The 14,801-nt window shown below is 52.9% G+C and overlaps 1 protein-coding gene across 1 annotated transcript in view; it reads right to left on the bottom strand.

The window, feature by feature from the left end:
* Positions 1-25: 25 nt before the first annotated feature.
* The window catches only part of AGPAT4 (1-acylglycerol-3-phosphate O-acyltransferase 4), an 89,359-nt gene continuing 74,583 nt past the window's right edge, over positions 26-14,801 (bottom strand). The window contains exons 5-9 of the mRNA XM_004368944.2: positions 14,560-14,713; positions 9,806-9,908; positions 5,656-5,731; positions 4,692-4,890; positions 26-1,489 (exon numbers count right to left, since the gene is read on the bottom strand). Of these exons, the coding sequence (XP_004369001.1) occupies positions 1,401-1,489; positions 4,692-4,890; positions 5,656-5,731; positions 9,806-9,908; positions 14,560-14,713 (621 nt within the window). The 3' untranslated portion in view covers positions 26-1,400. The remainder of the gene's footprint in view (positions 1,490-4,691; positions 4,891-5,655; positions 5,732-9,805; positions 9,909-14,559; positions 14,714-14,801) is intronic.

Raw genomic sequence — 14,801 nt, 5'->3', positions numbered from 1 at the left:
CTCTCGTGCTCACAGATCCCACCAAGCATGGGAGAGAAGACGCCTTCTCCTCCACTCTGGTTATTAAAGATACTGTTAAGCTAAGTGATGTGGCATCTTGGCCTAAGATGACAGTGTCTGGTATTTAATTGTTCTCTTTTGAAAATACTGAGTATTGCTGCCCCCTTTTTTGGCATTTGGCCTCTGATGACTAGCAAGTCTGCAGTAATCCTCCATATTGGCTATTATGCAGAGGCCACTCTAGACTCTAAAGTGCAGGACTCCTCGGTGGTTTAGGAACCTGGAAGTAATAGAGCCCAGAGCATTCTCCTGCAGTGGATGTTTGCTCCGGTAGATGTGGACCTGGGCATCTCAGTGGGTGAAGGCGAGGTACCATGCTGGGGAAAGCACACGGTGTCTTCATAAAGGGAAACTGCATTTGTCTTGGGAGAAATCGACTTCTGCTCTTACTGCTGAGGGAAAAGCAGGTGTAAAGTCACTCCTCAGATTGTTATAGAATGGCAAGGCTTGCTTTGTACATTTTTTGTGTTCATTTTCAAGATTCATTTCTTCAGGGACTTGGGCACATCGTCAGGACGTATGTGGGGGAGACAGCCATTGCAGCAAGTCTGGGAAAAGTGAAGCCTGAGGCAGTTTGAGCTGCCTTCCGAGAGCTCTTCCTCACGTCCTGTAAATGCTCAGCCAGTCTCCCAAACCTTTTTTCCCCTACACAGACACTGGCGGTCTCCCAAATCTTTGTTGCCTGGGGGTCGTCATTACTGCTGCCCCCACCCCATTGGCACACACGGTCCCCCTCACCTCAGGGGCTCCCTGCCATCGACCTGGCCGCTCTCCATGTGAGCACTGGCCAGTCACCGCCATCAAGGACACCAAACACGTGGAGAAAGGACGGATGGAAGGACGGGGCAGTCACACCACAGATGAGCCAGACAAACACTTTAATTTTTCTGGAGGCGTAATTTCATTGTCTCACCTAAAGCACGCTTGTCACTCTCTCTGGCAGTCAAGGGTTACAGACAACTCAGCACCAAGGATGAAAGGGAACCCTCTTCCCCTTCACTCCCCATCCCCTCCCTCCCCTGTGGCCTAAATCCCTTTGGATTTTCACTAAACAAGGCTCATACTCAGCACACACTCACTCCCACAGCGTGTGCACACAGACACACACACACACACACACACGCACTCACAGGAAAAGGAAGAAAACCAAAACCCACGAAAGCAGCGGGGGCAAGAGGTGTTGCACATCTTGCTCCCCTCCGGTTGAGACCAGACTGCTCAGGTCCTGACGTCATTCTTCCCGGCGGAGGCGGGCCCAGCCGTGTCACCGCGCCCTACAAGAAGATTCACGCGCAGTCACCAGTCCCCAAGGTCCCTCTGGAGGCCAGGTGCCTTATCAGTCACGGTTTTTGCTTGTTGTCGGCGTTGCCATAGGCAGAGCCCTTGTCGATTTCCGTCACGCCGATCATCCATCGCACTCCCATGGACGCTGCGGAAAGGGGACACAGGAGGGCAGCGTTAGGAGGAACCAGTGTGGACGTACAGAGAAGCCTGAGGCAGCTGCCGACACGCATCACCGTGCCAGGTGACAGCACCAGCCAGTTTCCGGAGCCATCTCATCATCCCAGAGTTATGGCAGGGGACTTACTGGACTAAGTGGCATTAAAATGAACAGAGCAAGGCTGTTCTGTCGGGTGTCTAACGCTTTGACACTTGGAGGCAAACGGAACTTGGTAAGCTGTACACAGCTGTACAGGAGGACTCAGAAAATCCTTCTGCTGCCTCTGCCAGCCCCCAAGGCTCAGAGGACTCCTTTGTGGGTGCGGGAAGGAACTCCCAGACACCCTGCAGTAAGAGTCTGCACAATGCAAGAGCACAGACATCTCCTCAGCGCCCAGTGCGTTCCCATGATGCTTTAGTGCAAGTGTCTGTGAGCCAAACGAAGTCCCTGCCTCACTGTCAGCCTGTTCTCCAGCAGCAGAGGAAGCTCGGGCAGCGTGAACTGAAACTGGAGCCTATCAACTGGCAAAACATAGTTTCTAGAGAAAATGTTCCACATCCTACTTTGGTGAGTAGTGTCTGGGGTCTTAAAAGTTTGTGAGCGGCCCATCTAAGATACTCCACTGGTCTCACCCCTTCGGAAGCAAGGGAAAATGAGGAAAACTAAATACACAAGGGAAAGATTAGTCCAAAGGACTAATGGACCACAACTACCACGGCCTCCACCAGGCTGAGTCCAGTACAACGAGATGGTGCCCGGCTACCACCACTGACTGCTCTGACAGGGATCACAACAGAGGGTCCCAGACAGAGCTGGAGAAAAATGTAGAACAAAATCCTAACACAGAAAAAGACCAGACTTACTGGCCTGACAGAGACTGGAGAAACCCTGAGACTATGGCCCCCGGACACCCTTTCAATTCAGTAATGAAGTCACTCCTGAGGTTCACCCTTCAGCCAAAGATTTAGACAGGCCCATAAAACAAAATGAGACTAAAGAGGCACACCAGCCCAGGGGCAAGGACTAGAAGGCAGGAGGGGACAGGAAAGCTGGTAATGGGAAACCCAAGGTCAAGAAGGGAGAGTGTTGGCATGTCGTGGGGTTGGTAATCAATGTCACAAAATAATATGGGTACTAACTGTTTAATGAGAAACTAATAAAAAATAGAGAGAAAGCAACTAGAGCCTAACGCCCAGAACTGGCAGCTAAGCTAGCTACTCCCTGCAGGGAGGGTGGACTCGGCGAGGTGCTGGGGTGCAGGGACCACATCTTTGTTGTCCTGCTGCGCCCAGCAGCGACCACAATGCCTGGCAAAGGGTCGCTTTACCGTGAGTGGTCAAGAATGGGCAGGCAGGTAAGTGACGGCCTGCCCCCAAACTGGACACGCACGTTGACATGTTAGCACTGCGGTCTGTAAGCTGCTGTCAGACGGAGCAGGGGAGCAGCCTGGGGCAGCAAGACCCCACACCCACAGTCATGCACAAATGGGTGCACTTCTTGGGGGCTGCCGTTGGAGGCTTGGAGGTGAACAGCCGCCCGGACAGGAGAACTTCCACCGAGAGGGTGCTCGACAATGGAGATGGGGACGGTGCAGAGAATAAAGAAGTGAGGAAATGCAGACTCCACTCCTCCAGGGCCTTCGAAGGAGGAACAAGTTGCATATACAAGGTAACTCAGGGCACAACGGGAGCCTGGTGCTCAGGGCAACCAGAGCAGTCGGCCCCTCAAAGGCTCCTGAAGATGCTGTCTGTGGCTCCTGGGTCGAGTGCTCAGGGGTCTTTTGGGCCTCAGTACACATCTGGGCAGGCCCCATCCCCACCTTCCTCCTCTCTAAGGAGCCGCCGTGTGCGCCGGGACGGCACTGGTCTCCGCTGGCCTTCCCGCCAAGGGTCATCTTCTAGGGGAAGTCTTCTACCCGGGTGCCAGGCCATTTAAGACAAAAGACCGCATTCATTCCTGCCCTCGGCCGGCCACCCTGTGCACCTGGAGTCTCCCCTGGAAAGCCAGCATCGGGCTCTGCACAGGCCCTGTCTTTGGAGAGTGGAATTCTTAGACGGGGATGGCTTCTTCTCGTTTTTATTCTTTCTGTCCTTTTTCTTCCTACAAGGAGTGGGTTTATTGTAGTGTTTTAATTTCTTTAACATCGAAGAGTATTTTAATTTTCAACAAGACCGCAGTAGGCCTCTTGTAGGCACAACGGCCAGTTCCTCAGCTGGAACAGGGCCCGGGGTTGCCTGTTGTAGCCCCCATGTCTAGAACTGACTGCCGGGACCCAGAAGAATGAGGTAGGTTGATGTGCTGTGACGTGTTCAGGTGACCACGATTTAGTAGGTGAAAAAAAGTGAGTTAGAGAAACTCCATGTGTGGAAATCTCTACGCGTGTATATTTGAGACCAGAAGAACGGACACCAAACTGTTAGTAATGGTTCTTTCTGGGGAGTAGGTGCAAAAGGAGGGTTTTGCCCTGAGACGCCTACTGCTTGAGTCTTTTACAATGAGCAGAATCATTTGTATGTTTTGCAAAAATAATCAAGATATGTCCGTTTGAATCGAGTATACAGATACCCGCACACCTATGATGACATGGCGTTTCTCCTCAGTCTCGGAAAAGTAGTTTAGACGCTGGCCGCACTACGCAAAGAGTCGGGAGAAGGGTCCCTGAGAGGGGCCTGTGAGGGAGCTTCCTCTCACAGGAGGACCTCTCGGGTTTCCCCAATCTGTAGGGCAGGAAGCTAAGCAATGACACCTAGCTTCCCCCAAAAGCGGCAAGGTGCAGGGAATCCTGTGTGCCATAAAGAAATAGCAACAGTTTGAAATTACTGGTCAAACACGGCCAGTATGAATTAAGGAAAAAAGCGAATGTAGGCATCATGTCCACTCAGAGCAGGCCAGCAGTGAGGCTCACAGCTTTCCGGGGGACCTAGAGCTGCTCAGCCCCAAGACTCATTCCTTAGCTCCTGCCGGGACTTCACAGAGGGCTGGCTTCCGACCAGTAGGCAGGTTTTCATTACGATGATGAGAAAGGAGGAGCCGGAGCCGAGCTGTCCGGCCAGGGCGGGAGGCGGCTGCGCTGCCGTCGGTTGGAGCTGCATCTGCCCCGCGTCCTGGAATCTAGCTTTGCCTCGTCATAGACGGCACAGCAGCCGCGGTGCAGTGACCCCCAGTTCTGATCCCCTCACTCCCCACTTACCCACGAAGAAGACGAGGACGAAGGTGGCGAGTGTCAGGGAGGACCCGCTGCTGACCATGTTGACGAGGAAGCGGAAGAAGGGGTAGAGCAGCAGCGAGGCCCAGAAGAGCCAGTTCAGCAGCGTCCAGGGCCGCCGCGGCGGCGCCATCGGGGTCTCCGGGAAGACGCCCCTCCGGTGGTACTCCTCCTGGAAGGCGTCCTGGAGGGACAGAAGGGACCCTGGAGCCCTCGCCACAGACGTACGTGGGCGTGTGGCCTGGCCCTCCCGAGGCTCCCGCCTTGAGGGGAGTTCACAGCCGGATGGGAGCCCCCTTTGAACTCAGCCCGAACCCACAGGGATACTCCGCCTTAGACAGGCAGGAAAACAGGGGCACGGGCTGCGGGGAAGGGGTTACTTCCTCTCGTTCTGTACACCCACAAAAGCTTCATTCCTTTTGTGAAGCCCCTGTAAAAAAATACTCGGCTTCGTTCGTTTCCCTACCGCCCAGCGGAGCGCCATCTGCAGGATCAGCGGGAACTGCGGGGTCTCACCGGATGGGACCGGCTGGCACCGCTCTGCAAGCCCACAAGCCCGCAGGGTTCCATAACTGTGGGCCTGGGAGTCCATTCCGACTCATGGCGCCACCTGTGACGGAGCAGAACTGCTCCATAGGATTTCCTAGGCTGTCAACTTCTCGGGAGCAGTTCGCCAGGCCTTTCTGCTGAGCCGCTGGGTAGGTTTGAATCACCAACCTCTCAGCAGCCAGCGCCTAACCACTCCTCCATCAGGGCAGGTGGAATGGGCCATGAAAATCCTGCATGGGGAGCGCCCCTCCCCCGCACACCCCGCCCCTCCCCCGCATGCCCTCCCCGCACGCACGCCCCCTCCCCCCGCACGCTCATCCCCAGCGTCCCTCCCCCGCACACACACCCCCAGCGCCCCTCCCCCGCACACCCGTCCCCAGCGCCCCTTCCTGGCGCTGACCTTCTCCTGGTAGAGCTTGTGCAGCCAGGCGGCGCACTTGTCCTCGTCCTCGGGGACATCTTCCAGGGGAATCCGCCTGCAAGACAGAGAGCAGCTGGCAGGGACAGGCAAACCCAGCTGCCCGACAAATCATTCCAAAGTAGCAGCTTGCGCTTTTCAGCAGTGATTTAGGTAGCCAAATAATGCGCAGGGCCACTGACCTGAGAGAGGATGGGGTGAGGGGGTTCCCCACATCCACACTGGGAAAGCAGAGGCCCCAGTGCAACAGGCCCTGGAGGCAGGACACCTGCCTGTCTGTCCTCCTGCCCAAAGGCGCCCAGACCTGGCAGTTCGCTTGCTGACAGGCCACCACAGCCAGTTTCCGCCTGAGACGATGACGCGCACAGAATGAACGCACAGGAGACGTGACTTCATGCCAAGGGCAAAGCGTCCCCACCAGCAACTCCTTCGGCCATGTAAACAGCACTTTCTGCATTAAAGGAAAGGACTCAAGTCTGAGGGAACTTCCCGCGCCCCCTCCCCTGGCTCACCAGGCCCACAGCAGAGATGGGAGGAGGGGCCCGGGGCTGGGCTGGCAGGGGCTTAGGCTCCTCCCTCCGCAGAGCCCCTGCAGAGCCGTGCGGAGCTGTCGGACAAAGGGAGAGGTCACGTGCCCTGCTGCCTGCTCCACATTCCTTTCTGTAGTCCCAGGTGGCTGGCTTTGGTGAGGTCAAGGAATGTCCACGCAGACCTGACTTTGTCCAGGTAACATTCTGCACCCGTCACGACTGTCCACCAGCCGTTTCCCTCCCCACTGTGCCCCAGGAATATGTACTGTGATGGTTCATATCATGTGTCCGCTTGGCTGGCCTGTGGTGCCCAGCTGTTCGGTCAGCCACTGGTCTGGATGTTGCTGTGACGGTATTTACATGTGATTAATGTTCAAATCAGTTGATGCCATGATGGGGTTGGGCTTCATCCAATCAGTCAAAAGGCCTTAAGAGCCTGAGGGAGAAAGATTCTGCCTCCAGTCTGTCACATAGGTGTCCTGCCGGAATTTCCAGCCCACCGCTGACCTACGGATTTTGGACACAAGATTGCCGGAGTCTCCAGCCCGTTGCCTGATCTACAGATTCTGGATTTGCCAGCTCCCACAGCTGTGTGAGCCAACTCCTTAAACTAAATATTTCTCTGTCTCTCTATGTATTATGGGCTCTGTTTCTCGGGAGAACCCTAAGACACTAAGAAGATACATTTTTAGTATATATCCATCACACCCTAACCTGTTAAGAGAATGAACGATACACTGGGATATTATCTAACAATAGATCAGAATGAGCCATCTCCATTTTAATAAGAGGTTCCTTTCAGAGGTAGAATGGTACAAAAGAGTTTTCCGCATAATGAAAACTCATGCTGAGAGAATTAAAACCATGGCGTAAGAATGAAAACTCACATAAGAATCTACGGGTGGTTCTTCTGTCAGCACCTCTGGCCACACTCTTCCTCGTACACTCTTTGCTCTTTCTGATTGACTCTGGCTTGCAAACCAGATCTCCAGATGTGTTTCTTGAAAAGGGTTCGAAAGCCCACATGCTCTTCCTTTATGTGGGTAGTGGGACTTTAGGTGATTTTGCTCTTCTCAATAACTTGTTTGACATTATTGCCCTTGATGTTTTAACACTCTGTACTGCTGCATATACAGAAAAATGCCTCAATATTTTTTAATAGTAACAAGAGAAGATGCATGTAATTTCCCCATGAGACCAGGAGAGGGAGCTCTTTTCAGAGGATGAACCTGACAACACAACTTTTTTGGCTGTTCACTCCCCTACACGCTCCAGAGAGTTGAAGTCACCTGGTAAGTGACCTGTGGTAGGAAAATAATCTTGCACACCGCCCAGGGTTTCCGCAGATAACTCGGGCCCAGCTGGCAATGGGAGGAGCCACTAACAGGGTTGCAGGAACTCGGGACAGAAGGGGACCTAGCTTTGCTTCCGGGAAAGGCTCCTTTGTGGCGGGCCATTTTCCTTCTCCTCTGCCATGTAACTGAGTCATAGGCAGACTGCTGGCTGCACCATTGTTGTTGTTGTTAGGTGCCATCTAGTTGGTTCTGACTCATAGTGACTTCATGTACAACAGAACGAAACACTGCCCAGTCCTGCACCATCCTCACAATCATTGTTATGCTTGAGCCCACTGTTGCAGCCACTGTGTCAATCCATCTCATCGAGGGTCTTCCTCTTTCTTACTGGCCATCTACTTTACCAAGCATGATGTCCTTCTCCAGGGACTGGTCCCTCCTGATAACATGTCCAAAGTGAGACGTAGTCTTGCCATCCTTGCTTCTAAGGAGCATTCTGGTTGTACTTCTTCCAAGACAGATTTGTTCGTTCTTTTGGCAGTCCATGGTATATTCAGTATTCTTCACCAACACCACAATTCAAAGGCATTGGTTCTTCTTCAGTCTTCCTTATTCATCATCCAGCTTTTGCATGCATATGAAGCAACTGAAAACACCCTGGCTTGGGTCAGGTGCACCTTAGTCTTCAAGGTGACGTCTTTGCTTTTCAATACCTTAGAGATGTCTTTTGCAGCAGATTTGCCCAGTGCAATATGTCCACTAGGAAAGAAAACAATAACAATCATGATATTGTTTTCCTATTTTTTATGGGGAAGCCAGAAGAGTTTCAGGTAGGAAAGAAACTATTTAACTCCAGCTGTCAATCCACAGGATGCCTTCCAGGAAGATTCACGCTTTTCATTCAGCCACTGAGTTTTCACTGTGCTGTGCTCTAATTTAGCATCTGTGCAGTCTTAAAAAAAAATCAGAAAGTTCTATACCACTTGACTAGGTCTCCACTGGCAGGCATTTCAGACTCTTTGTGAGCCTTCAGCAAGGATGGTGTGCAGCATAAGAAACCAGTGCCATCCCTGACCCCACGCCACACTGGGTTTTAAGGTGGGACTCACCATTCTGTCTACCGTCTGCAGCATCTTTCAGTTCTACTTCCCCTGAGCTCTGTGGCATCCTGGAGGACTAGGTGTTAGACCTGTTCTCTCAGTAAACAGGCAGGGATAATTGGCTTGTCTAATATCTTACGAAAGTGTTACCAACAAGATCAATAATTGCCTGGAATATAACACATAAGTGAGACGCCATGAAATGTTTATATTATTTGTATATATTTCCATATAGCAGACCAACTTCCCAGAAAAGGGAGTCAATCAAAAAGCCCTTCACACTTAACCTCAAAATGATGGCAAAATATTGCCTTCTATGTGTCCAGCTGGAGCTCTGTTTAAGACCAAACTGGTCTAAGAGGGCCAGGAAGCAGCTGAGAGGGAAGGAGCCTCCCCGGATTATTCAAATGTGGGGGGACGTGTCTCTTGGGTTCATGATATAAATGACTCAGTTGTTGTTGTTAGGTGCCATCGAGCTGGTTCTGACTCATAGCGACCCTGTGTACAACAGAACAAAACATGGCCCAGTCCTGCGCCATCCTCACAACCGTCGTTATGCTTGAGCCTATTGTTGCAGCCACTATGTCAATCCATCTCGTTAAGGGTCTTCCTCTTTTTCACTGACCCTCTGTTACCAAGCATGATACAGACTGTAAACGAGAAGACATGAACCAGTCATCCCTGGAAGGAGGTCTGAGGCAGAGCTTCTAACCAGTTCGTTCCAGTTTGAACCCCTGCTAAGAACTGGCCTTTCCACCCCAGATATACTGAATCAGAATCTACAGTTTAACAAGATCCCCAGGTGATTCTTACGTATAATCAATTCTAAGAACCACTGCTCTACTAGCGGCTCTCAGAACTGGTTCCTAACCAGCTGCATTAGCATTGCCTGGGATCTTGCTGGAACCCTGGCGGCATAGCAGTTAAGAGCTACAGCTACTTAACCAAAAGGTGGGTAGTACGAATCCATCAGCTACTCCTTGGAAACCCTATGGGACAGTTCTACTTTGCCCTAGAGGGTTGCTATGAGAACTTGAAAGCAATGGTTTTTTGTTTGTTTTTTTGGGAACTTGTTAGAAATGCAAATTTTCAGCAGGGGTTTGAACCAGAATGAACCTTTTGTAGCCCTGGACTCTGGGGGGCCATTCGTGATTTATTTGCTTTGAGATGGGCACCCTGTTTTCTGGAAGGAAATGAGCTGGCTTACCTCACATATAAATCCGAATGGTATTTCTTTCCATTTAGGACTCCCAGCAGTGTTGGGTTTTCATTGTTTCTGAAATTGAGTGTACAGTCATATACAGCTGAAACTATAAAAAATAAAACAAATACAAAGCAGTATATAGCATGTGAACCCAATTTTGTCTTGTAGATACACACATTGGAAGACAATTATCAAATTGCTAACTGGGTATCGGAGACTGGTGGGATTACAGATTTCATCTTCAAGCTTTTCCACATTGGCCAAATGTTCCATATTGGACACGTGTTACCTTTTGTAATCAGAAATTCACACTGTAAGTCAGGAATAGAAAACAGAGTTATCATGAGGCCAGATCAATCTAAACAACACGGCAAGGGCCGATCTCGATATAGTACAATCATGAGTCACAACCTTCCGATACGCACAGCCTGTCTTGGTCAACAAATACCGATATTTAAATGAGTATTGACAGCAAGATCAATTAGTCCAAAGCAGGGTCGCTATGAGTCAGAATTGACTCGACGACAAAGGGTTTGGTGTTTTTTTTTTTTTTTTTTTTAATGCTATCTAAAGATGTGTCTGAGTTACAGCAATATAACCATTCTGTGAGCATTTTTTTCCCCTAGAAAAGTAAGATCGCTACACAACTAGGGTAAGATACCGCCTGGAAATTCCTTAAGGAATCAACTGTGGTCAGCGGAAACGTGGCTGAGAAACAAGCAGACGCTGTGATCAATGCTCACCCTACGGTGAGTCAGACTGGGGGCAGGGGCGGAGTAAGCTGTACATACGGTGTGTACCGGTCTGCACTGAGCAAGGTACGCGCGGCTTTAATCGTGTTTACTTGCTCATCTGTGGTGGACAATTCCACATGGGTTTCACCACACTGCTGATGTGGTGGGAACAGGTGGAACTGTGCACTGCAGACTGGCGGAAGGCACGATCGGGCCCGTGCGTACCTTGCTGATTGGGTGACCTGGCCCTGGCTCTGAGCCTTCTGAAGGTGGGCCACAATTTCACAGTCTCGGGTGCGACTGAGCCCACGGCTCAGTCAACACTTACTGCGTGAAAAGATCAAAGGTGTGTAAGCGCATAAATGAAGGAACAGCAGAACAGAGGTCTGCAGTGGGCACAGACGGTCCCCCCTTGGGCATGTCGCTTGGACCCCTGAGCCGAATTCTTCCCCTATGAAGTGGGACTAAGAATACCTTCTCCACCTGGTGCTGGGATGGTGGACGGCAGGCATGAACCCAGGGCCAGGGTGCTCCGAAAATCACATCCTGACACTTTGCTGAGTGCGCTATGTGCGTTCAGTTACGTTAATAAGAGGAGCAGGAGGATGCCAGGACAGGCACCCTGTCTGTTTGGGAATACGAAGCGTCAAGATTCAAAGAAGATGATCACCATCCATGTCTTTCACCTGCGGCCTGACCACCATGGAGGCTATGCAGGGGGTGCCAGGGCAGCTCCGGGGCGTCTCAGCCCACAGAGGGGCTCCCCCACGGGCTGGCGGGAGCCTGGGAGCAGCGTTCTGAGGCGCCCAAGGCCCGCTCCCCTGTCCTGGGCCCGGAGCTGCTGCTTGGGCTGTCCTCCCTGTGGGGACAGGCCTCATCTGCCACCGCAAGTGAGGAGCTGCCTGGCCAGGGCTCTTGGGAAACCACTTTGGTGTTTATTACACTTCGCAGGCATTTTATTACATGTTTATTACACTTTGCATGATGTTTTACCTACATAGAAGAAAGGCCACTCAGGCTGTGTAGGGCTTGACTGAAGTCATAATGCTTGAAAGCAAGGACCAGACAGATCATCTGCTTCCAAGGTCTCCCAAACATCTTCCCTGCACCCTAGTCTTATCCAGGAGCTCAGAGCATAAAAGAGCCAGAAGGGGAGCTGCACTGGTTAACAGAGTTGGGAAGAGCCTCTGGGGATTCCCCGGGAACAGTCTACAAACCAGTGATTTGCACCTTCCCTCACTTTCCAGAGGGAAAACCCCAAGAAGTGTCTCGAAGTGATTCAACTGGGCATGCCTGCAGAGTCCATCAGCAGGACAGGGCGCCATAGCTCCCGACAGCCGGGCAGCCTGGCTGGATCCTGGCTCACTATGTACTAGCTGAGTGACCTCAGCTAAGTTATTCCATTTTTCTGAGCCGAACTTCCTTCTCTGTAGACTGGAAGTAAAACAGAATCTACTGCATGGGTGTGGTGAGGACATACTGTATATCAAGTGCTTATAGGACCGTGTGGCCCATCAGAAGGGCCCTGTGCATGTCAGCCAGTACTGTCCCTGGGGCATTTTTATTCCCTCCATGAGGGCAGTGGGGGCATGGGGCAGGCAGCCTGCAGAGGCAGGAAGCCTTCCCTACTGCTGCCCACAGGCCAACATCAGCCAGGGACTCTCATTTGTCAGCCCCGGCGAGATGGATCAGAACAAGAAAACCAGAACCGGAAGTTGGATATCCCCCCGGGGGGGCGGGGAGAAGGTGAGATAAACCCGGGGTCGGTAGATGGCCAGTGATAACAGCCACTATCTTATAAAATGCTGATTGTGTGCCAGGCATTATGCTACGTGCTTTACACGTACAGTTTTTTGTCATTTAATCCTCATTGCACCCCAAGAGCTTTTACAGAAGAGCAAACCTAGGACCAGAGAGGTGAAGTAACTTGCCCAGGGTCACACAGCAAGTGAAGGTGAAGCAGGATTCAATGCTAGGTCTTCTGAATCGACAGCCTATGATGTCTTTGACCCTGTTGTACATCAGGGAAGGGAAGTGGTTTGTGTCTGGGAGCGCAGAGAAGGGCAAGCGACCAGCAACTATCCTTAGACCTGGTTGCTGGGGTGAGGCTTGGAGGCTGGGGCAGCTTCTACCCCCTGGGTTAAATCCAGAGCCAAAGAGGCTTACAGACAACGAGGTTCGTTGGGACACAGTTCCTTCTGGGAGGCACCTGCATAGTAGAAGGAGCTTGGAGGCCGCCATGCCTAGTGGGGCTGAGGTCCTGCAAGCTGAGTGAGCTGCTTCCTCTCTAGAACCTTCCAGCTCTGCGTGGGAGCGAGAGCTCGCTGACAGTAGACAGTGTCTGTGTGCGCGGCACAAGGCTCCTGCCAGCGAGGAGCAGTCAGGAGCCACAGTGACAGAGAAGGCAGGGCTGGGGCAAGGCAGCGAAGCAGAATGTGGGCAAGAGAAAGCCAGGCAGCCAGCTGCCGGGATGGGGCCAGAGCATGAAGCTGAGGGAGAGCAGGCTGGGGCACTGGCAGCCTGCCTGGGGCTCCTGGACCCAGATGATCAGGGCTGGTTCCAGGCCTGGGGCTGAGGGTGGGTGGAGGCTAAGGGGCAGGGCCGGGAGCGCTGACTTAGGGGGTCTGAACCCATCGAGTGCAATGGCTCTGGACGTGGGTCAGTCACCTGGGGATGGTGGAAGGTGAAGATTCTAGGTCCCTCTCTAGAAGCTTATTTCTAAGGCCTGCTGGGGACCAGTGGGCTGCATGGGACCTGGGCCGCTGCTCACAAAGCTCCCTCTCTGCTCTGACAGGCAGCTTGAGGGAGCAGCAGAAGACACCTTGCCAGTCCTTCCGTCCATCCTTCCTTCCTTCCTAAATCCCTGCCACCGCCAAGGCCTAGGGAGACCTTCCTTGAGGAGGAGGGAGGGCTGGGAGGCCCCTGCCCTGTCCAGAGGCTCACTAGGGTACGGCAAGCAGGGGCAGTGCCCCGGGCGCCTACTGAGGGGAGGGCGCTAACGCGCAGTTTCTATTGGCCCGCACAGTGTCCATCACCAGCTGTGAGAGATCACTCAGCAGTTTAATCAGCATGCCTTGCTTAGTGAAAACACACAGTATCATCAAAAACTTCAAAGGAGAAATTAATTGGGGCTTGAAAGGGTTAAAACAAATTGCCGTGGGCGCTATTTTTGTAGACAGGCCCCTGTTTGTGCTTGTTCTTCTGGCCTCAGGGGCGGAGGGCTGAGGACCAGGGCAAACAAAGACAGCCCTGTGGGTACAGGAAGGTGACTCTTCAGGGGCTCCCCTCCTCTCCCTCCACCTTCAGGAGACACCGCTGCAGAAGCCCAGCCTCAACCACCACCCTGCCGGCCAGTGCTAGCCCAGGGCTAGGGAGGCCTGTTAAACCCTGGTGCTTCCCAGGGCTTCAGAGTGGCATCGAGTCCTTCCAGCTGGACGGGCGTTAAGTCCGTTTAGAGACAAGGGGGGGAGGGGGCGTGGGAGGAGGGCTGGCTGCATGGAGGACAACGGTGGTGTTTCTGAACTAAAGAGAGAGGTCAGAAATAAGATGAAGAAAACCACGCCACGAGGAAGGAGGCTGGTTGTTGCTGTTCTAACAGCTATTTTCTATTATAATCTTATCTGCAGTAATTTAGGGCTCCAAACTCAGAGGCCGCTGCAACAGATCACACGGCCAAGGAGTTCAAAGAGTGCATCATTTGGAGGCAGCTGGGACCCACAGCTCGGCAGTCGTTGCAAAGAAAGGTTGGTGTGTGTGCTAACGTGGGCCTGCAAGGGAGGGCCAGGTCCAGCCCGGGTGCGCAGCGCCGGTTTCCAGCACCTTCGCCCCCAGCCCTGCAGTACCTACGCTGGGCAGCAGAGGGCAGTGTTGGCCCGGAAGAGCGGAGCCACCGCGGCGGGGCGGGTCCCCGCTGGGCCGGTGTGCGCGTATGACACTGTCCCCGCTTCAGGTTCCCTCAGACCTAATTTAGCGGCCTCTCCCGGCTACTTGCTATGTGCCAGGAAGGCGCAGGGTGTTCCTTACCTACATTTCTCAAACTCCGCACGGTGACGGCGAAGCCCTTAGTGCGCGGCAGTAGGTGGTACTTGAGGCCAGGCAGCCCCTTGGCCTTGGCCACCTGCATGCTGATCTGGTGCTTCTTCTCCGTGAAGCGAGTGCCCTCGCAGTGGATCAGGAACTGCGGGGACAGGGACTGCGTCACCGAGACATCGGGGCACCCGGCCTCCTCCATGCGCGGGCCCGCCCGGCCCCCTTCCCCCGCCCCC

Source organism: Trichechus manatus, unplaced genomic scaffold (genome assembly GCF_000243295.1).
Source record: "Trichechus manatus latirostris isolate Lorelei unplaced genomic scaffold, TriManLat1.0 scaffold00002, whole genome shotgun sequence".
In the NCBI taxonomy this organism is placed as follows: domain Eukaryota; kingdom Metazoa; phylum Chordata; class Mammalia; order Sirenia; family Trichechidae; genus Trichechus; species Trichechus manatus.
This window is presented reverse-complemented; position numbering and strand designations above follow the sequence as displayed.